Source organism: Vanessa cardui, chromosome 17, assembly GCF_905220365.1.
Source record: "Vanessa cardui chromosome 17, ilVanCard2.1, whole genome shotgun sequence".
NCBI classification, from domain to species: Eukaryota; Metazoa; Arthropoda; class Insecta; order Lepidoptera; family Nymphalidae; genus Vanessa; species Vanessa cardui.
This window is the reverse complement of record NC_061139.1, coordinates 12382281-12405540: the sequence shown is the minus strand read 5'-3', so window position 1 is coordinate 12405540 and position 23260 is coordinate 12382281. Positions and strand designations below refer to the sequence as shown.

At 34.6% G+C, this 23260-nt stretch overlaps 4 protein-coding genes across 4 annotated transcripts; 2 read left to right on the top strand and 2 right to left on the bottom strand.

The window, feature by feature from the left end:
* Nucleotides 1–47: 47 nt before the first annotated feature.
* On the top strand, nt 48–8031 carry LOC124536669 (general vesicular transport factor p115). The gene is made up of 9 exons (XM_047113224.1): nt 48–272; nt 919–1053; nt 1595–2541; nt 2627–2948; nt 4647–4791; nt 5274–5522; nt 6486–6658; nt 7011–7298; nt 7601–8031. Exons 1-9 carry the CDS (start codon nt 195–197, stop codon nt 7694–7696), a joined length of 2433 nt encoding a protein of 810 aa, XP_046969180.1. The 5' UTR covers nt 48–194; the 3' UTR covers nt 7697–8031.
* A 2835-nt stretch (nt 8032–10866) lies between these two features.
* Nucleotides 10867–14833, bottom strand: LOC124536670 (vesicle transport through interaction with t-SNAREs homolog 1A). The gene is made up of 5 exons (XM_047113225.1): nt 14557–14833; nt 14216–14274; nt 12188–12308; nt 11716–11921; nt 10867–11241 (listed from the first exon to the last, which is right to left on the bottom strand). The coding sequence occupies exons 1-5, from the start codon at nt 14648–14650 to the stop codon at nt 11092–11094; spliced, it is 630 nt and encodes a 209-aa protein (XP_046969181.1). The 5' UTR covers nt 14651–14833; the 3' UTR covers nt 10867–11091.
* Nucleotides 14834–15488: 655 nt separating this feature from the next.
* Nucleotides 15489–19444, top strand: LOC124536796 (tyrosine-protein phosphatase non-receptor type 13-like). Its single transcript, XM_047113397.1, has 2 exons — nt 15489–15673; nt 15926–19444. Exon 2 carries the CDS (start codon nt 15935–15937, stop codon nt 19139–19141), a length of 3207 nt encoding a protein of 1068 aa, XP_046969353.1. The 5' UTR covers nt 15489–15673; nt 15926–15934; the 3' UTR covers nt 19142–19444.
* A 1417-nt stretch (nt 19445–20861) lies between these two features.
* LOC124536759 (heat shock protein 60A-like) lies at nt 20862–22955 on the bottom strand. Its single transcript, XM_047113345.1, has one exon. The coding sequence runs from the start codon at nt 22820–22822 to the stop codon at nt 21095–21097; it is 1728 nt and encodes a 575-aa protein (XP_046969301.1). The 5' UTR covers nt 22823–22955; the 3' UTR covers nt 20862–21094.
* Nucleotides 22956–23260: the final 305 nt, after the last annotated feature.

The following is a 23260-nucleotide window of genomic DNA, read 5'->3' as shown; positions in this document are numbered from 1 at the left end:
CGCAATCACAGAATAATAGTTCACATTCACAACATGTCATTGATATCCACTGACAGCTAAACAATTGTCAAATTTAGTAATACCCTGACGTGTCGTTGAAGCAAATATTGCAGCGGTTTTTCTAATATATCGATATGTTTCACTTAGAATAACAAAATAAAACGATAGCTAAAAGTGGGAGATACTCGTACAAAATGGATTTCCTAAAAAGTGGACTAAAAACGGTGCTCGGGGCACCCGAACCTGGACAACAGCCGTCGGTTGCTGAAACGGTGACGATTTTCAGATATTTTCAGTATTAAGAATTAATTGACCTATTTATAAACTTAGTAGTAAATAGATTTTAACACTCAGCAGCGTAGGTGTTGACTGTATTTTTGTGTGACACTGCAAACTTATCTCTTGTGTATGTGATTGGGTGAGACGATTAAACATCCGTAAATGTATTGTAATGTATTGTATATATGTAAGCTGCTTATTTACAATTATACTGTAAATATAATGTAAAAGAACATTAAGTGAATTATCTCAATAAAAATTTAAGTGTCAAATCTATAGCTTTCTTGGCCTAGTGTAGGTGTCATGTGCTGTTTAAATCAGTTGTTAATACTACCATTCAGTATTATATTAAATTTTTAGGGGAATTGTGTATTTATTGAAGATTTTGAAGGAAGCTTTTGGTTGGCACATTTCCTATATGTAACTTGATATGATTTCTATCTAATTTAGCCTCATACATATTCATTAGAAATTTGACCTTAGGTTCTGCATTGGTGTGTACTGGATTGGTGGCATATCAGTGATATATATATTCTATTTATATATAAAATTATTATATCTATCTTAAAGGTGATCAAATTGAGACTAAATTGAATCATCTCTACAAATAATTAAAATTCATTTTGTATATTTTAATAGGTGGAAAGACTAGTGGAAAGAGCTAGTAATTCTACTTTGCTCGAAGACCGCAGAGATGCTTGCAGGGCATTAAAGGCAATGTCCAGAAAGTACCGCCTGGAAGTTGGTGCTCAAGGCCTCGACACATTGAGACAGGTTTAAAAAAAGTTTTTTATTTATCTCAAGCATAGCATTTGTTATTTATTGTGAATGTACTCAATATATAATCCAAATTTCTTTTTTGCATTATTTTTGACAATAACTATAAATTTATACTTTAGAAGTCATTCATTTATTATGTATGACTTTTTTTACTAGGTTTTGACCCCCTCCCCCTCTATAATATATCCCCCTTTATACTATTGATTACCTAAGAATTTATAGGAAAAAAATGAATAAACATTTGGTATCTTAATGGTTATTTTTCAAAGTGATGAATTTTTCCGCTTTTTGTCAAATAATTTTAACTGTGCGCATTTTTATAATTGTACGTAAGAAATATCGAAACTCTTTCCCACCCCCTTTTAAGAAAACATAAGACATTGTTGAACCCCTTACCCTGGATTGATTTACTTAATAAATGAATGGCCCATTAATAGAATAAAATATATTTAAATCTTGTATTAAAGGTTATATTAGTGAAAACTCAATTTTTTTTGGTATATCTCTAGCTTTATGTGTAATTTGATATTTACAGATTTTAGAACTTGACAAAGCTGACAATGAAACAGTTAACTATGCACTGGACACTCTCAACAATATTGTGTCACCTTCACAATTCGAAGAGGAAGAAGACAAGCCTCACATACCGATGAATATTGGTGACCAATTCACAGAAATGTTTATAAAGGATCCACATAATATACAACTACTTCTAGACCTCTTAGACGAATATGATTTTCGCGTCAGACTCTCTACTGTACAGCTTTTAATATCTCTATTAACCAATAGGACTAAAGATATACAGGAAATTATTCTAGACAAACCAATGGGTGTGTCTAAAATGATGGATCTTCTATCCGACACTAGAGAGGTGATCAGAAACGAAACTCTTTTATTACTCATTAAATTAACGAAAGGCAATGCAAATATACAGAAAATTGTCGCCTTCGAAAACGCATTCGATAGACTGTTCGAAATATTGAGCAGCGAAGGTTACTCTGATGGTGGAATAATAGTGGAAGATTGTCTCTTGCTTATGCTGAATTTGTTGAAAAATAACAGCAGCAATATTAACTTTTTCAAAGAGGGCAGTTATATACAGAAGATGCTCCCGATGTTTAACATTCCCGACAATTCTGAAGAAGCCGGCTGGTCCCCACAGAAAGTGTCAAATGTGCACTGCATGCTGCAACTGGTCAGAACATTAGTGTCCCCAAGCAACTCCGCCCAGATCGTATCGAACTGTCAGAAGATAATGAACAACGCTGGCCTTTTAAATTCGTTGTGCAATATTCTAATGGCAAGCGGCGTCCCGGCGGACATCTTAACGGAGACCATAAATACCGTGGGCGAAGTGGTCAGAGGAGACGCGACCAACCAGGAGTTCATTGGGACCGTGATCGCGCCCTCGTACCCGCCGCGGCCGGCCATCATAGTGCTCCTAATGTCGATGGTCAACGAGAAGCAACCGTTTTCTTTAAGGTAAGAATGTAAAAAAAAGATCTAAAAAATTCTTAAGTCTCGTATAGTTTGACTGATTAGTAATGAATATGGTATTTTAAACAAGGTGCGCCGTACTGTACTGCTTCCAATGCTACCTCTACCGCAACGAGGTCAGCCAGGCGAACCTGGTCCAAACTCTCCTGCCGTCTTCCACTGATGTATCCAGCCTCACCAGTGGGCAGATCCTTTGCGGAGGCCTGTTCTCGTCCGACCTCCTGTCCAACTGGTTCTCAGCGGTGGCCCTCATGCACGCTCTGATAGACAACCCGACTCAGAAAGAGCAGCTTTTGAGGGTGCTGCTCGCTACCAACATCGGAAGTACCCCGGTATCGCTGCTGCACCAGTGCACGCTGCTGCTGCAACAAACGACCAAGTTACAGTCTAAGGTAAGTCGACGCAAGACTTGAAGTCCTTTTACAGTAAAACATTCCAATTCACGATTGATGTTTTGAACGATATTGTTGTTGATAGATAGACAAGTTAACGGGAGCAAGACAGACTTTTTTAAAAAGATATAATATTTGAGTTTTAAAATATTTAATTATAATTAAAATTGACACGACCGAACAGAGGGATTTGCTCTAGTCGAATGTTGTACCCTTTTTACAAAATCGTTTCCCGAGATATATGATCCCAAATCATAGAATGACACAATGACTTACATTCAGCTGATTAAGCATTCACTTCTATTGTCTTCATGCTTTAAGCTAACATAACTAGATTGATGCTATGTTATGTTAATATTCTTTATTGTACATTACAAACATAAAATACAGAAGTCTTATGAATAATACACAATAAAATAAAAACACGTCCGAATATTTGTTGTGATGTAAAAGCGGATGGCTAATTAGCCATATCTATATTACATATGACAGAATACTTGGTAATTGCTCAATTTTTGTTTATATTGTAACTTGTAGCGCAAAACGATCCCATAAATAAACATCACACGAGAAAGAGATGGCAATATTTTTAATCAACATTGCTTAGCGTAATTATAAGTTCAAGGAACATCTTTGGTGCATTGTAAGACTGTATTCTTACAGTGTTAGTATCTGGTCGAAAGAGACCACTTAGCAACAGAGTATGTGTGTTTATCATAGACAACGAAGATATCGTATGTATTAGCGTTAGTAGATTTTTTTCGAGTGATTATGGGATGATAGCTGCACATAGAAAACCGGTTATGATCTCATTTTGAAGAGAAGAGAGGACTCTTGAATGCAATTTACTAAATTTAATAAAGATTTAATAATAGATAGCGGAAAAAAAATACTGGCCGGTTAAAGAGCGGTGCTACGGCCGTATAAGAAAAAAATTAAAAAATGTAAAGAAAATTGGTATCGAGAAAATCCAATTATTTGTAATAAACACAAAGTTGTGCGTGAGGTCCACTAGTAAAACGAATTTGTTTACTTTGTTCTACAAAGTCCCATTGAAATCTTGTTCGTCTAATTGAATCGTTATAGAGGAAGCTAAGCGCTCTCGGCACTTTGCCACTTCAACTTCGATCTTCAATTCTCGCCTTGACGAATGCTAAGGGCGCTGGGAATTTATCATCCGACCTTGTTTATAATAACTTAGTATAATAATGTAAATAATTGCTTTCTCTTTTTATTTATTGAAAAAGTTACACCATCTGCTTATAACTTAGAACTTCAAATTAACAGTATATTATATGGATAACATTCAAAGTGATAAGTTTTTAAAGGTCTAAACAACATGTATTGTTTAGCTAGTTTGTCTAAATTTCAATCCATGTTTCAAAATGAGAAACGATTTAATAAAGTATTTTCTTATGTTACCTATATACAGAAGTAAAGCTCAAATAAACACGGATCTTATCAATCAAGCTATGCAATAAAGTTATGTATATTCGTGCATAAAAGATTCGATCATGTTATTAGCTTTCAAACGTCGAATCAGACACAGGGCTAGGGGAAAATGGAACTATTTTTGCATGATCATAACACTGCACTCTTGAAGTACGGTTATGCTACAATTATATCATATAAGAGAAAATTTGATCTTTCAAGTCGGGCGGCGACTTGTAGCGCAATAACGGTTCCGTACGTGCGCAGGTGGCGCTGCTGATGCTGCTGGCGCAGTGGACGGCGCACTGCCCGGCCGCCGTGGCCGCCTTCCTGCGCGCCAACGGCGCCGTCGCCTGCCTCGTCAACCACACGTGCAGCAACGAGCACGACGACAACGACTGCCTGCTGCAGGGTGAGCCGCACGCACACACACGCACGCGCACACACACGCACACACACACACACACACACCGTGGAATAATAAATATAAATAAATAAATATGAGACAACATCACATACATTACTCTGATCCCAATGTAAGTAGCTGAAGCACTTGTGTTATGGAAATCAGAAGTAACGACGGTACCACAAACACCCAGACCCAAGACAACATAGAAAACTAATGGTAATCTATATCGACTCGGCCGGGAATCGAACCCGGGACCTCAGAGTAGCGTACCCATGAAAACCGGTATACACACCACTCGACCGTGGAGGTCGTCAAACCTCCATGGTCGAGTGGTGGAAATAGCTGTGTTATATTGTGTTACAACAGAATCATTTTTTTGTCGAAATTTGAGTAAGCCAGTGAAACAGGAGACACAGAAATATACATAAAATTACTAAATGACCTATGCGCTATGGACATTCGTTACCCGCTGCAATAATGTGCAGGGCTGTCGGCGTTCCTGCTGGCCATCTGCATCCACTTCAACGACGACTCGGCGCCGCAGTACAGCGGCGACGCGCTGCGGCAGCTGCTGCTGCGGCGCGTGGGGCTGGAGACGTTCGCGGCCAAGCTGGGCGAGGTGTCGCGCCACGAGCTGTACAACCGCGCCGCCAAGCACCCGCAGCCGCGCGCCGCCGCGCCGCACGACGTGCTCGTCGACTACGAGTTCTGCAGGCTCTTCAAGAGCCTCGAAGGTAAGCGCCGCTCTTACGCATCACCCTGAAAAAAAGTAAAGTAACAGCCTGTAAATTCCCACTGCTGGGATAAGGCCTCCTCTTCCATTAAGGAGAGGGTTTGGAACGTATTCCACCACGCTGTTCCAATGCGGGTTGGTGGAATACACGTGTGGCAGAATTTCTATGAAATTTGTCACATGCAGGTTTCCTCACGATGTTTTCCTTCACCGCTGAGCACGAGATGAATTATAAAGACAAATTAAGCACATGAATCAGCGGTGCTCGCCTGGGTTTGAACCCGCAATCATCGGTTAAGATGCACGCGTTCTAACCACTGGGCCATCTCAGCTCTCATCACCCTGGGCCGACACATTCAACTTATTGTATACTCTAGCGTCTGTTCATTTTTTGTATTAGTATTTGTCTTAAGTAAAAGAGCTGAGATGGCCCAGTGGTTAGAACGCGTGCATCTTAACCGATGATTGCGGGTTCAAACCCAGGCAAGTAACACTATATATATGTGCTTAATTGTGTTTATAATTCATCTCATGCTCGGCGGTGAAGGAAAACATCGTGAGGAACCCTGCATGTGTCTAATTTCATCGAAATTCTGCCACATGAGCATTCCACCAACCCGCATTGGAACAGCGTGGTGGAATACGTTCCAAACCTTCTCCTTAATGGAAGAGGAGGCCTTATCTCAGCAGTGGGAAATTTACAGGCTGTTACTTTACTTTACTTTACTTTTATTTGTCTTACCGCTTACTTCAATTACCCAACTACATGAGGCCAAAAACTCTTTTGGTGTTTGATTTTTTTTTTTTGTTTTGAATGTTGTAGTACATTATGACAGTAATCTAATGTACTACAGTAATGTTTTAACAACAGAATCTCAGAAAACATACGCACATGTATTTTGAATACAGAGTTGACTTGAAATTGACTTTAATTCAATATTTAAATAAATCATCTTTATTTCAGGTGTTCTCATTCAGAGTGTACAGATAAAACAGGAGAATGGAGTGAATGAAGAGCGGCAGTCGTCGGAGGCTGACCTGCAGCAGTACAAGCAGGTTATTCGCTTGCAGGACGCCCGACTCAGCGAGCTGCTGCAACAGCTGGAAGCGCTGGCGGGCCAAGCCGCCTCGCTGCAGGTACACACAACTCCCAAGATATTTTGTAATCTAAATAATAATAATAAAATAATAAGTTGTACATTATTATTAAAATAATTTTAAAAGACTTAAAAGATTCACAATATGTTACCCATGTATTAATATATAAACAGCAAATTTTTTCATGCATTTTTTTAGTATTCTAATCTAAATTAATAAAACATTGTTTGAATGCTTTAAATACAAGATTAACCAGTCCCATTAAAAAGTCACTACAAAAAATATGGATAACTTTTTCAAAATAAAATTTCTTGACGCTATACTATACTTGTATTATTTTAATACAAGTTATCCTATTATACTAAAAACTGATATGATAATTTATTTTCAGAGCGCATTAAATGATTCACTAGCAGCTAACTCTCTTCTCAAGGACGAGAACACGTTACTCAAAGCCCAGGTATCAGCTAATTCCTTGCCACAATCACAACCAAACCCAGTTCAACCACCGGACCCGAGAATTGGCGAATACCAGGCCAGGATACAGCAGCTAACAGAAGAAGTGACACGGTTGACCAGAGATCTAAATGATGCTAGAGAGAGTCAGAAGAATACCGCTGAGGAGTTGGAGAAAATGAAGAAAGATCAAGATGATCTGTTGGAGTTGCTCGCTGATCAGGTATGATTCTTTTAAATTGGGAAGGGTAAAACTTTATTGTGGTATAAAAGTAAACTGTTAATATTATAACTGGACTAAAATTACTCTCTTAATTCTCTGTGATGTTCCAATGTTTGGTTTGCCGAATTAACAGAAATCAATTATAGAAATACAATACATGCAATATTAATATAGTCGAGAATAAAATACAGTAAAAAAAAATATAGCTACTGCAACAACAGATTTAGGCAATAATTCCCTCTCTTAATTCTAAAATCTTTGTGATATTATTTTTTTCCTCAAAGATTCTTTATTTCTTACAGGATTTAAAACTTAACGAATGTAACATGAAACTTTTGAAAATGGGATGTTCAATCGAGGAAGACAATGTCATAGAACCAGAAGAAAACTCAACGTAGTGTTGCCAGCTATGAATAATGCGTTATAAATAAGATTAAAGACTAGTGCTCTAAAATTATACGCATTTTGTTTAAAACTTTTTTTGAATTCAAAGAAAATTATGTTAAATATTTATCAGGTTAATGTCGTAAGATGATCATTTATTTTATTGTTTTATTTCTAGTCTTAAAAACAGCCTAAACTTTTAATAATTTTACATTGTTAAAAAAATAAACTTAAAACCACAATCTTAATTAATTCCTAGAAAAATAATGTAGATATTGAAACCTGACCTTTGAGGGACCACAAATAAGGTTGCTTCTGTCTCAAACAAATAAACAATTTCTAATTTGAATATCAATCGTTTTTTTTTTAATGTAAAAATGACGAAATATTAGTATATAAAACTTTTTAGTAAACTCCAAAAACCAGAGTGTTATTAATTATCTGTAAATGAAAGTGTTAATAGTTTATTTGTAAAAGGTGTTACAAGTATATAGTAATATAATATCTCAATAAATGTATAATATGTAATATCAATAAAAATTCAATTAATAAATAATTTATTGTACAGTTTTTTTTTTTAAATACTAGCCAACTTTATCATTGCCAACTTATGATCAAATAATTTTACTTTTATGTTTTAAATGCGAGCGTCAACCTTATGAATTAAACTTTTCCAAAATGAACACAGAACAATGCATTGCTGTGTGGTTATCAGTGGCGGATTTACCATTAGGTTAAGCAAGCTGGAGCCTAAGGCGGCATATTTAGCACAAATTTGTTATTATCTTACAGAAATTAAAAAGAAAAACTTATAACTATATGTATACACATTACGTCCGTAATCCGTATACTCGTCACTCCATAGCGGGTTGGTATAATAATCTAGTGACTGACAAAAATATCACCTAGTTTATAATCATACTAATAACGGGAAAACTGATGTAATGTAGACGATAGAACACAAATCATAAATGTTGCAAAAAAAGTAGGGGCGGCAAAAATTGAATAGCCTGCTAGCGGCAGATTTGTAAATCCGCCACTTATAAAATATCAGAAGATTATACCTTCCCAGATGAGATTATAATGACGTTTATATAGATTTGAGTATTCTAGTCAAACCAGCTCAACTTATTATCACTAAATATAGTATGATGAAGCTTCTATTAATGAGAGACTTCATCTATACGTATAAAAAATAGGAATGTCTGTTATATACCAAAATAACATTTTTTACAATTTTTGTCTGTCTCGAAAGGGCTGGACCGATTTTGACAGGACTTTCACTGGCAGTTAGTTGATGTAATAAGGAATAACTTGGATTACTACGATAATTTTTTTTGTTAAATTCAAACGTAATCATAGAGTTGAAATTAAAATGACATTTTATTATTGAATGAAAATGAGAGATTATATGAAATATAAACAAATTTTATGACATCAGAAATTTATTATCATATAAACAAAAGCTTAGCGTGAATTTAAGAATCTATCTACAATTTTCTAGCTATAGTATATGACAGTCTCTCATCAGAATAATAATACAGATATACACAAAAATTAAACGATATTACAATTAACATAGTTTACTATGAACAATAGCGACATTACGAAGACACACTTAATAACTATAACTTAATACTCTATTAAATAATTTAACTTTTAATATATATTAATGATAGTATTGACAGGACTCGTAACGGTATATACAATCGATGCTACTATACCCCGCCGTAATTACAGTTATGTTTTGTTATGTATGAGTACTAGCTTATTTAATTGAAAATAGGTACACAGACTGACCTAAATGCCAATATGACTAACATTTTAAAACAGTACCGTGGTCACTAGATGAATGTTTTTTTATACTTATCTATAAATAAAATTGTCTATGGCCACAATTACATATGACCTTCTAAATTTAAATCTGATTATTGTTTACTCTGTGTATATCTATGTTATTTTTTTTGTTTAGTAGTGATTGTATGAAACTTACTGAAATACTTTATGAAAAAGTTAATAATTCACAAATAAATAAACTTTAAAGTATTTTAATTACAAATTAAAGTTACTATAAATTATTGGTTAATCTTTTCCATGTCTTTATACAGTTGATAGCCACAATGATGTGTTGGAAATTTTCAAATTAAGAATTCATATTTTCATAATTAAAGTTTATATTCTGTGTTTCTTAAGTGTTGTATAATATTACACCTAGAATATTAAATCTCCCTTTAAATAAGTGAATTAACCGTCTAAGAAATAAATCTGTCACATTAATGCTATAAGGAAATTTTCTTAATATGAGAACAATAATTAAGACGATCACAGATAAATAATAATTCTTACACCTAACGTCGCTAGATTAAATTTAATAACGTGCGATTACAGACACTTATTAAATATAATAAGTCGATTTAAAATAAAACGTAACGATAAAGTTTCCTAAATTATTTATATTTTTATCTTACTATTAGGATTAAGGAGATCGCATCGTAGCGTGTGTAGCGCCAACCGGGCGCCATAATGGCCGAATTTAATTCGCAACTGGATATAAATAATTCAAATAGCATATTACACTATCGAAGGACATAGATCGAACTATAGTCTGTTCGCGTTAAGAATGCAGCGAGTTGTCATTGTTTACCGGCCTGGCTCCGCCCCCTTTGACCAATCAAATCTTTTCAAATTACAAAGTCAAGTTCACATTTAATTAATTATTAACTTATATTTTTATAATTTAAATTTTGTTTATTTATATATTTTTATTTAATTTATTCAAGCTGTACACGTAATAATTAATGTAACCTATAGCTACTAGATGACGTTATGTCAAAATATGTAAATTTCTACATCGCGATGGCAAGATTCGCAAACGATTGTATATAGTGTTAAGAATTTTGTTGATTAAACAACCCGATTGGATTTTTTATTTTAATGTGTATTTTTTAAATTCATTATACTTAGTCTTTAAAACAACTATAATTTGTTGGAATTTTAACACAAATGTGCATACACATTCACCCTGCTGTTAAAAAAGATTTGATTGGTCAGGGGGCGGAGTGAGGCCGGTAAACAATGACAACTCACTGCATTCTTAACGCGAATAGACTATAGTTTAAATTATTTCTCGTCGTAAAGTTAGAATATTCCCCCGGGGCGGAGTCGTCGTCGGCGCTCAGATGGAGAACATCCAGCGCAGGCACATGCGCTCGTCGCGGTTCAATACCAGGTAGACGAGATTCTCGAGGCGCCGGAACATGTACACGAAGTACACCGCAGTCAGGGTCGCGAGCGAGCCCGCCACCAGCCCGATGCCGAAGCTGGCCAGCGGACCGGGGCCGGAGCTGGCCAGCGGACCGGGGTCGAAGCTGGCCAGCGGACCGGGGCCGGCTGCCGGGCCGGGCGCGTGCTAGGGCGCGTAGGCGTAGAGCGCGCCCGCGCCCAGCGCCAGCAGCGCCAGCAGCAGCAGCGCCAGCACGGCGCGCTCGCGCAGCAGCCTCATCAGCATGCTGTTCATGAGCCGCGACGAGCGGTTCAGCTGCGCGTCCGTCTCGCGGAGCTGCGGCGCAGACATTCGAATAACTTGTGCCGCCAGCACAATATATAGATTTGAGTCTATATATATAGCCTACGAGTCGAGATGGCCCAGTGGTTAGAACGGGTGCATCTTAACCGATGATTGCGGGTTCAAACCCAGGCAAACACCGCTGATTCATGTGTTTAATTTGTCTTTATAATTCGTCTCGTGCTCAGCGGTGAAGGAAAACATCGTGAGGAAACCTGCATGTGACAAATTTCATAGAAATTCTGCCACATGTGTATTCCACCAACCCGCATTGGAACAGCGTGGTGGAATATGTTCCATACCTTCTCCTCAAAGGGAGAGGAGGCCTTTAGCCCAGCAGTGGGAATTTACAGGCTGTTGTTGTTGTTGTTGTTGTTATATAGCCTACACGCTAAAAACTCAATACGATAAAATCAATGTCCAAACTAACGTGTATCAGTTTTAGTTAATTTAGAAAATGCAACGGACCCGTCCGCGCGACCTCTGAATCGTTTCCCTCTGAGCGTTCAAGTCCTGAAGCACCGCGGCCCCGATCTGTTCGGTTTCCAGCAACACCTTGTAGCCCTCGGCGAGATTCTTGCCGGATCTCTCTAGACGTTCCGTATTATCTAGCAGCTTCCGCCGCTGGTCGTTAACCATCGACCAATCTTCATATTCCTCCTGGTCTATATTATCTGGGAATGATTTTAATAAATTAAAGCTTAACACACTATGCTTCGTCACGTCCATGTGAACATACGTTAATGTTTAGCCGCTTGCATCTGTTAATCAAGTAAGAGGACAGTAAATAGAATATTATTTACTGAATGTACTCTACATAGACATGTTCAAACACATCATAATGATATTACACGAATTCGTTAAAATTCTGAAAATAGAATAACAAAACTTTGGTACCGTTAATTAGCATTTTCCTCTTTATTATTTAAAATACACTTACAAGTTGCACTATTGCTCGCCACTGATCGGTATTCTTCTCTCACTCGCTGCAACTCAGCCCTGTAGGCTCCTACCCTCGACCCAGAGCCGGCGCCCCTGTACTCCAACTCCAACTGTTCAAGCTGGGAAACCAAATTTTAAGTTAATAAGTTATACTGAAATAATCATATCTTTGTCATAATTGAAACTAGTATCAATTTGATTCAAGCACGCACTTTTGAATCGTAATTTTATAACATAAAACAAGTGAATTCTGATTTATTCTACATACGGTCTTATTAGTTTTACCGTTGTATGGGCTGTGCCTTAGATCCTCCATACTAATAGGTCAGGGCCAGATAATAAATTTTACTATTTTTTCTTTATTTTGATAAATAGCCCAATAAATCTTTGAAGGAATAGTGAGAGAGTTTATTTTGTATGCAATTGTCTTAGCATTTAGAAGTAAATATAAAAATGTATTTTAATACACATATTTTCGGATTCTCTATGGGTCTACAATTGTCAAATCGACTCTGATGACGGCAATGGGTAAAATCCTTATTAATATAAGGATTTTACCCAGTGCAATCAACCACAACCAAGGACATGTTATACAAAGTTGCCAACAGATTTATTCACCCGTTTGTGCAAGGCGTCGTACGGTCCACCCCGCGTATTTTATTATGAATTACAAAAAGTGCCGTATAAATAATAGTTTGGATAGTTTGGTTTGCCTGCGTTCAATTCGAAAGCGTTCAGAGCAAAATTTTATGATGAATCGATTATTATTAGAAAAAAAATTGATTTGAACAAAAAAATCATAGAGATCACTGATAACGCTTATTTTTGGGCATAGAATTAAAAAAAAAACAAATAGGAACATCAAAAATTGCGAACATTCGTATTTCGTAAATGCCGACCTCACCAAACATTGTATGTAGTTAATTTATTATTAAACCTATGTATAAAACATTGAATCTCAATTGTGAATGAAGACTACAGTAATTATATCATATTTGTATTGTATTATAAGTTATAACATACAATTATATTGTCAATTATGTGTCAAATTTACTATCCCAATGAATTATGAGAGGGAACAATTGATTTGATGTAATAATTAATTATTATCAGGATTTAATGACTACCTTAGTGTATTGCCATTGATTAAATACTTTCCATGTAGCCTACAGTTGGGTTCACCAATCATTGTATGTACTAATATTTTTTTTATCATGTTATAAGTAGTTAAACTAGCAAATGGGCAAATTGATGGTTAGTACTCACAACTGCCCAAAGACATACTTTAATAAATATTAATCATTCCATTCATCAACTGACCATCAAATTTGGGATTTCAGATGTTACATCCCTTGTGCCTGTAGTTACATTCTTTTTCAACATTCAACCTGGAAAACAACTACATATTTGTTGTTTGTTTTTTATTTTATTCTTTGTTGGTTTGATAGAACAATGAAGTGATACCAAAAAGTATGCAAAATTTACAAAGTACCCCTAAAAGTGTTTCAAAATAAAGATAAAAATAATCTGTTAAAAGTATACTCTTATTTGAACTGCGGAATCATCATGTCAAAGAATTAAATGCAAAGCTACCATTGGTTTCACAGGTTTGTTCGACTGAAAGGAACTAGGAAGAATTATATTGTGGCAGATAATGACTAATGATAACTTTTTCTCAAAAAAACAAAAAATTTGTGCTGTAGGCACTAATTTAAGTAATAAAAATTTCACTATTTTTTATCATTTACATATTCTTGTAATGAGCCTTATCTATTCATGTTTTTTTTAAACAAGAGATTAAAATTTATTTCTGAATTAATTCATGTATTGGTAAAGTAAAATATAATTGTGATAATGAGGTCTTAATAATAGAATTAACTTTTAAAAATAAAATATTTCAGAATATTATTTTTATAATATATTTTGTCTTGAAAGGATTTTGTTGTACCTATTAATATTCATGCTTACTTTATGAAATATTAATATTGCTTTTATATTTAAAAGCCAATAAGGAAAAAATACATACCAAATCATTTGCTTCCTCGAAATTAGACTGGATTTCTCTTGACAAATTATCACGATCGTCTGAAAATTAGTTAATTTCCTAAAACTACTTATATTATGATTATAAAAGAAAAAATAAAAAAAACTTTTAGTAGAATTTATTATATTTTGCAGCACTTAACTTATTATAAGTAAGCAGCTACAAGAGTCTTTACTATGTCAATTAATACAGAACCCACCCTTTCAAGTCAAAATAACTTTAAAACATTACAAAATACAATTTTACCTACAAACAGATATTATGTCTAATAATATAAAATATGAGACACCAAATTTAGAAGTTATACTTAAAGTTAAGCTTACCGTCGGTAGCAGATTTTAATCGCCCTATTTTAGCTGTTATATCAGCTGTTAGGACAGAGTACTGCTGCTCGTATGACTGAATTAAAGTAGACATTATAACTAAGTAACGCCAAATAACATCATACCACTAACATCAATGTACATTTATACGAAAACACTTTCCATTAAATTAACAAAAATCAAATTGCAATATAATTTTATTGTTAATCAACGTCAAAATCTCTCTTACTATCAATAATTATAATTTGTAAGTCAATAACACACCATAGTCCATAGTGTTGCTACTCGTTAATTCAATAAATATTAAAATCGATACAATTATTTAGTACATGAGATATTAGAGTAAATAAATATTATTATTAAAATAAAAAAATACTGCATTAGGTGACCATGTTTGTACAAACACGTTATAAACGTTTAGTTAAGAAAATAATGTCAACGTTTACTATCTTCATCATTCTTCCAAGAAACTTTTGTGTTTTTGAGACGTAATGTAGATTATTCATCAGCTTATTTCGATGGTTGGCGTGTATTGGATAAAATTGAGTCAATCTTCAAATATGAAGGAGGAGGAATCACTTAATGACTATAAAGTACTATCTTGTTTCCTTGAAATTTATAATAACAATTATTGTATTTATTATATACTGATTAAAGTGTTTAATCTGTGTTTACTTTGTGTTTACTACCTACTTAAAATTTTTAAATAATTACTTTAAATTAATAACATTTACAATAAATGTTCACAAGGTTTTGAGAGAATTTGACTGTGTTATTGCTATATTATAGGCATTCTTTTGTCAATACTTTTTACAGAAGTACCTATGCACTTATTAAACTGCTTGCGTCCTGGAGTATTGAATAAGATTGTATAATGATTATAACGTTAACGAATATTCATGATAACAATAGCAACACTAAATAGTTAGAAAGTTTAAAAAAAAAACATCGAGTCAAGCAACAAGTGAAATAAAAACGACAGGTTGAAGTTGAGCTGTTATTTACAATTTTGCTTTCAAGTTTATGTAAATATGGGTTTATAATTGTAAAATGTAAGAAATGTCGTAGTAACTTTTTAAAAATATTCGTATTGGAGAATAAATCTATTCATATGGAAGTAAGTATTTTGTGAACTGCAAAGTCTACTAAATAATAATATTGTATAATAATTTAAAATATATGAATCATTTATAACGTTTACTTCGCTACTATGAATGACCAAGGCGAACTACTTTAAGAACTTACATATGAATAATATCTGTTGAAATTCCTTAAAAAAGAGCTTAGCTGCATTCCTTATTAACATTAAAAGTCATGAATAAGACCATCATTTGCTTATTAATAATTATCAATTTTGTTCACTTTTCAGTAAAATAAAATGCCTCGAAATTGTGATGAAGACTCTGGACGAAGTTCTTGCTCAGCAACCTCGATAACACTAAGTCCAGTTTTCGACATCCATCAGATAGAACCAAGAAAAATGTCGAAAGAAAAGAAATTCTCAACCGATCTCAAAGTCTGTACGCAGCCTAGAAATTTCGCTAATATATTAAAATCTCCTGATGAAAGAGACCCCTTTCCGAGTTGCAGATTAACAAGGAACCATAGAAAAGCTGTGTTCACAGTTTTTGATACACCACGGCTAGGGGGTTTAAGTAACGCCCATTCCTCAATAAATATAGCTTCCAGTACACAAATTGAAACAAACATTCCAGATACAGTGTCCATGACTGCGCTCAATAAAGAGGAAGATTATAGTAAAAAAAAGAATTTTAATTCCAACTTCAGATCTGGGAAACCTGTTCAAAGAGCTGCTTCGAGACTTTACAGAGCCGAGAGCATGAAAGGCAAAGAAGGTTGTGTAGGACCAGAATTCATTGTCAGAGCTTCACAACCTGTTAAACATTTAGATTTAACTATCTCAGCATTATGTGATAAAAAAGTTATAACAGTTGTACTTCTAAATGGCCAGAGGATTGAAGTTATATGTGATCCTAATACAATCACTGCTGGACAAATATTTGAAGCTTTAGTTATAAGTGAAAAATATGATCATAACTTCATGCTTGGAATTGCAATATTGATTGGTGGAGATTTTGTCTTTTTACCAGATGACTATAAAATAAAGAAAGTTGTTCCTGATCAATGGCATAAAACTAGCAGTAAGCTCAGTAAAGGTACTGAAGAGATATCCGTCTCATTATTTTTAAGAATAAAGTTTTTTCTACCTATCAATGTGTCCAATAACATTCAAGATGGGGAATGGAGGCATAGGGTTTATTTACAACTCCGACGAGCAATTGTTGAAGGACAGATGGTCTCAACAATACAGAATCTCATTTTATTAACGGGATATGCACTACACATTGAGTTTGGTGAATTTTCATATAGAGAACATGGAACTGCAGATTATTTTTTATTAGAACATTATTTACCTGAATCTCTTATTATAAATGACATGACTGAAGTCAAGTTTCGTATGAAACGAGCTCATGAATCTAGACGTGGATTGGACAGGAGTAAGGCCATTATAAATTACATAACTCTGGCTCAAACTTTTAGAGACTATGGTGCACATTTTTATTCCGCTATTTGGGCAACTAGAGATGGATTTTGTAGGGATGTATGGCTTTCTATTGGTCCAAGAGGTGTGACCATTTATTCAAGAACCAACAATATTTCTGATGAGTCAAGCTCTAATCCAAATCGCATTGTCTTACAGAGTTTGCCTTGGCATCATATACACACATTCTATTATAACAAAAAGAGCCTTTACATAATGCCTAATGCCTACTCTGGTCTGTCTAAAATAGGAATTAAATATAAACTTAAAATGACAGATAATAAGAGTTATTTTGCATTTTGGTTAGTATCACTACACCACAGACTGTATTTAAAACTATATGCAAAAGATGATTTTGTAAATTATTTATCAAGTGAATTAAATTGCCCCATAAATGTTCAAAATAGTCCTAAGAAAGTAGATTGCAGTAACTATCAAGACAGTTACAATCTTGCAGTAAGGAATCCTAGAGTCAGAAGGCCAATCAAAAGAAGATTTAAAGTGGATCTTTTCAGTGATAAAAAATCCCAGAATAAAGAAAATGAGAAGCCTTCTACAGAACAGTTATTGAGACAAATATTATCGCCTCAACCAAGTGATGAGAGTATTTTAAGCTCTCCAAATAGGTATGGTCAAAGGAGTTCTTCAAATGAGGGTCTATCTTCATCAGAAAGTAGCTTACCAAGGAGGCATGGTGTGAAAATGGGGACAAGAGTTTTCAATGGTATGAAGTCTACATTAGATGGCAAGTATGCAGGCTCACCTTCAAAACTTTTAACAGTAAGATCAGATGGTGATTTAGCAACTGCACATAGTGATTCTGATGACCTGAGCTCTGAACAAAGGCAGCATTGTAATATAAATAGTATGCAATTGCTACCAGAGAGATGCTATAGTCAGAACATGATTCAAGCACCCACTGCTTATGTCCTAGAATCTCCAAAAGTTTATTCAGATGTGTATAGCTATGATACTGGAAATGAATCTTGTGTGAATACATCCATATTTGAAAGGCTTGATAACATGGAATGTGTTCAAGGTGAAAGAGTTTTTGTTACAGCTGTTTTAGAAAGAGATAAGACAAATGCTTTAGGTTTACAAGTTGCTGAGGGTTCTGATGGTAATGTGTATATAAAGTCTATAACTCCTGGAAGTGCTGCTGATGTATGTGGAAAACTTCTACCTGGAGACCAAATAATATCTGTCAATGGACAAACATTACTTAATTTAAAATATGACAAAGCTTTAAATATGTTGCAATCAGCACCACAATTAGTGGAACTTATTGTATTGCAAAATACTTCCAAGAACACAATTTGTGATGCACAGTTAGATAATACTTTACATGTAAAAGAAAAGACTAGTAGGGGTTTGGAAAATAGTTTAAGACATAGTATCGCTAGTGCATTAGATGTAGAAATAATAGATGACGAATTATTAAATGAAGAAGCACTAAAAACTATATACGCGCTTATAAAACTAACAAAAGAAAAAGTCATAAGTAGAATGAAAGAAAAATCTGTAAAAGAAAACAATATTACAGGCAGCAACTTGCAGAAATGTCAATCAGAAAATAAAGTTTACGAAAAGTCAGATTTAGGTAATTATTCGTCACAAGAGGACACGCCACAGAAAAAATCCACTCAGAAATTTAACACATGGCGCGGCCAACTGACTAACAGTAGGCCAAAACGACGACCTTTAAGTTTAAGCATTCCAACCGACGTCCATATACCAGATGATTATTTAAATGAAAAATCGAACAATCCACTGGTGAGAAAGTCTATTCAATCATCTATTAATAGCCTCGATCAATCAGTCAAGAGTTCCTCGTTAAAGAATGTAGCTTTGCCAAGGAACTTCGGTCTTAGTAGGCGATGGCTTGGACCAGTTAGGTATCCAGTAACACCTTGTAAAAACAGCAATATTATCGACACTGAATGTGCAATTGATGGCAATGTTGTTAGAAGACATTTTATTTATGGTACCGGCGATTCGGACGAGGAACAAATATTTCTGTAATATTAATTTTTATATTTTTTTATAGTTATAACAATAGCTTAATTATATTTTATATAAATAATTTTAATGTATATTCGATTATTATCCATGTACCTGTTAAATAATATAGAATTATTTTTAAGTAAATGTATAAACTTAAATATGTTTATATTATATCGTAAATATTGTCATTAATGTTATATATGGTATGACTATTGAATTTTTTTACTATGTTAGTAATATTAAAAGTAAGTTATCATTGTGTAACTAAACTAACATTCTAAAATAATATTCATTTATATTCAGTGATTTCAGAGACAAGTTAACAGATGATAAATCATTTAAAAAACAAAATGTGTTTTAATTTAATCTTGATAGCTATAAGTTATAACCTTTTTTTGTCAAAAAAGTTGTCTTCGAATCGGAAACCTATCCCGACAAGCTATTACAAAGACCTACCTACCAGCAAATTAACCTTTTAATAGCCATAACATCCAACGTATTTTTTTATATTCCAAAGAACTATAAATTAATAAGGTAAATGCCTTAAATGAAGGTAAAGAATTTATTATAAAATCTAAAGACTGAAATACACTAATCATTTTGTTACAAGTTTAATTGAAGATGATAACATTATAATTTTGAGCCCAAATAAAATATATTTTTCATGAAATTATTTTAGATTATTTGTAAATTTAACTAATGCTAACATATAAAGAAATAATTCTCTCAATTAAAACATTAATATTGGTTGATATTATGTCGTACAAGAGAAGTTGGTAACGATGTTATCAAAAACTATTTGTACTGATAAGAGAAAACTTTAAACGTTACGATAACTCTTCGTTCACAAATTTAGCCGAAATTAAATAAATCTGATTTATACCATCGCTCTTATAACGATGAAGTGATACTTAGCTGCTTATTAAATAGGCAAATAGACAATTTCAATATGCAGACAGGCCGTATTCAGAAATTCATTACTGTTGTACATACGATATTATATTATAATAATCGGCCACGTTTTGCATTCATTACTTAAAAGAAACTAAAAGCTAACATGTAAACTAAGACTGACGATGAAATAAATAACCAAATAAGTACATAACTTGTTGTTGACTAGTTTATTTCATTGAATAAAACATACATAAGTACACAAAGACAATTTTTATTTAAATTTGTATGTGTAGTTAATATAGGTATGCTAGATAATACTCCTTGTAACTGGTTATCAATTGAAACAACCATAAATAGCGACGGTGCCTATGCATTTAGAATGTAGATACGTTTTGTTCACTTTAGTTCAAGTTACATTATCGTCGTCGTATAATATCATCAGGTCGTTGACTTAAGCTTTCAGGATTTTTTTCAAAAAATTAGATATTTTACATTACATATAAAGTTATTAATTATAATGTAGTAAACGTTTTATTTCTTTAAAATATTATTATGGACATAGTAGGTAATATATTTAGAGTTAAGCTATTTTTATAGAAATTTTTTGTTAATCTAAATATATTAGACATTTCGGTACTTTTTTTAAGGGGGCATGTAAATTAGCCACTGATGGTTAATAGTCACCTGTGTTCATAGACATTGTTGCTGTATGAAATTTTTAATAAAACCATTACACTATCAACTTGAAATGAAATGTTGTGTCTTGTGACTATTGTTACAGAGGCTGATTGGCTAACACAAAATTATTCTTTTTCTTAAAAAAAAAAACAAATAAAACAAAATATGGATAACATTTATTTATTTTTAAAAAATAACACCTTGCTCCACTGAAGCAAATATTAAACTAAATATTTCTAAGACAGCCGTCTCTATTCTAACACAATCAGACTCAATAATAAGAAAAATAATCATTCACTGCACAATTGTAGTTCATTCATTCATTTGCAATACCTTTAACAGGTGATGTAACTAATATAGTTCTGTACACCTTAAATGCATATTAAGTCCTTAGCAAGTTTACATCATTCCTCCCATTCCACCCATGCCTCCCATGCCACCCATGCCTCCCATACCTGCCATGGGGTTTGCTTCCTTTTCTTGTGGCATATCACAAATGACAGCCTCTGCTGTTGTGAGGAGAGATGCGACTCCACTGGCATCTGTAAGTGCTGTTCGAACAACCTTTGTTGGGTCAATAATACCCTTTTCGATCATGTTAACATATTCATTGTTCAAAGCATCATATCCAAATTCAGGACCAAGATCTTCAACTTTAGCAACTACTACTGATCCATCAATACCAGCATTGGTAGCAATAGTCATACATGGCATTCTAAGGGCCTTCTTGATGATTTCAACACCAGTAGCTTGGTCAGAGTTTGCAGTTTTAAGCTGTTCAAGGACTGGGATGCACCTAAGGAGGGCAGAGCCACCTCCGGGTACAATACCTTCTTCAACAGCAGCACGGGTTGCATTCAAAGCATCATTGACACGGTCTTTCTTTTCATTGACTTCAACTTCACTGGATCCACCAACATGTAAAACTGCAACTCCTGAAGCTAATCTTGCAAGACGTTCCTGCAGTTTTTCTTTTTCGTACTCTGAGTTTGTTTCCTGAATCTGGTCACGGATCTGCTCTGCTCTCCTGTCAATGTCAGACTTTTTGCCCTTACCTTTAAGAATCAGAGTGTCGTCCTTTGTGATTATAACTTCACCAACTTGTCCCAGGTCTGAGAGCTGGACATCTTCTAACCTAATGAGGTTGGCTTCATCTCCAAATACAACACCACCTGCAGCAATAGCCATATCACTGAGTGTAGCTTTCCTGTTGTCACCGAAACCTGGGGCCTTAACGGCTGCAACTTGCAAGCCAATCTTCAACCTGTTCACAACGAGAGTTGACAGTGCTTCTCCGTCAACATCTTCCGCAATGATCACCAAGGGCTTTCTCTGTTGGTTAGCTAATTCCAATGCTGGGATGATGGTCTGTACATTGCTGATTTTCTTTTCCGAGAAGAGAACTAGAGCATCTTGGAACTCGACTTTAGCACCTTTAGATGAGTTGATGAAATATGGTGAAATATAACCTCTGTCGAATTTCATACCTTCGATGACTTCTAACTCGTCGTTAAGTGTTTTACCGTCCTTGACAGTGATGACACCGTCGCGACCGACCTTCTTCATTGCATCAGCGATAAGCTTGCCGATAGCCGTGTCACCGTTAGCAGAGATGGTGGCGACCTGCGCGATCTCCTCTGGTGTTGTAACAGGCTTGGACATATTCTTCAACTTGTCTTTCACAGAGTCTACGGCCATCATCACACCGCGGCGAATTTCAATAGGATTAGCACCCTTTGAAATTTTCTCGAAACCTTCTTTAGCAATAGCCCTGGCAAGGACTGTCGCTGTGGTAGTTCCATCGCCGGCTTCTTCGTTTGTATTATTCGCTACATTTTGTACGAGTTTTGCTCCAATATTCTGGAATTTATCTTTAAGCTCTACACCTTTGGCGACAGTCACACCGTCTTTGGTTATTTTAGGTGAACCCCAGGACTGTTCCAAAATAACGTTCCTACCTTTGGGACCCATTGTGACTGCAACAGCATCGGCGAGAACGTCGACGCCCTGAAGCATGAGAGCTCTTACATCAGCACCGAACCTCACATCTTTGGCATATAATCTGGAGAACTGATGAGATTTGTTTAAAGAAACAGTTTGTCGGACTACACGAGGCAAGCGCAACATTTTTTAAGTTATATGGAATGATATATTGGACTTCACAGAATATTCAAAGTACTCTGAGCTCGTACTTCTCGAAGATTCTCGTCGAAATCGCAAAACGTGATTCTTATGTGCCGGTTATAGGTTATGTCATAGTCACAGATAATGGTAAAACGAGCAATCATTATTACCAAAAATTTTTAATCGTTGTTGCATCATATCGTATACATATAGCTATTATATTTAATGTTATATGTACGTGTATGATGTATTTTTAATGAATATGATATTTATGTTTTATGTTTAAAAGAAATAAATATTGAACAGAAGAGAATACAAAAAATAAAAATTGTATGTTTTTTTTAACAAGAAACAAAAATAAAAAAAGTAACTTAATATTATTTGAATATTAATGATATTCAAAGCAGTGTTTACTTAATAAAAAATTAAGTCTAAAAGTGA

Excerpts from the sequence above, each read along its gene's own strand:
- LOC124536669 (XM_047113224.1), top strand. The coding sequence starts at position 195 with ATGGATTTCCTAAAAAGTGGACTAAAAACGGTGCTCGGGGCACCCGAA. Across the intron at positions 5,523-6,485 it reads GCTCTTCAAGAGCCTCGAAG|GTGTTCTCATTCAGAGTGTA; the intron begins GTAAGCGCCGCT and ends TCTTTATTTCAG. Across the intron at positions 6,659-7,010 it reads GCCAAGCCGCCTCGCTGCAG|AGCGCATTAAATGATTCACT; the intron begins GTACACACAACT and ends ATTTATTTTCAG.
- LOC124536670 (XM_047113225.1), bottom strand. The coding sequence starts at position 14,650 with ATGTCTACTTTAATTCAGTCATACGAGCAGCAGTACTCTGTCCTAACA. Across the intron at positions 14,275-14,556 it reads ATTAAAATCTGCTACCGACG|ACGATCGTGATAATTTGTCA; the intron begins GTAAGCTTAACT and ends ACTAATTTTCAG. Across the intron at positions 12,309-14,215 it reads TCGAGGAAGCAAATGATTTG|CTTGAACAGTTGGAGTTGGA; the intron begins GTATGTATTTTT and ends TTGGTTTCCCAG.
- LOC124536796 (XM_047113397.1), top strand. The coding sequence starts at position 15,935 with ATGCCTCGAAATTGTGATGAAGACTCTGGACGAAGTTCTTGCTCAGCA.
- LOC124536759 (XM_047113345.1), bottom strand. The coding sequence starts at position 22,822 with ATGTTGCGCTTGCCTCGTGTAGTCCGACAAACTGTTTCTTTAAACAAA.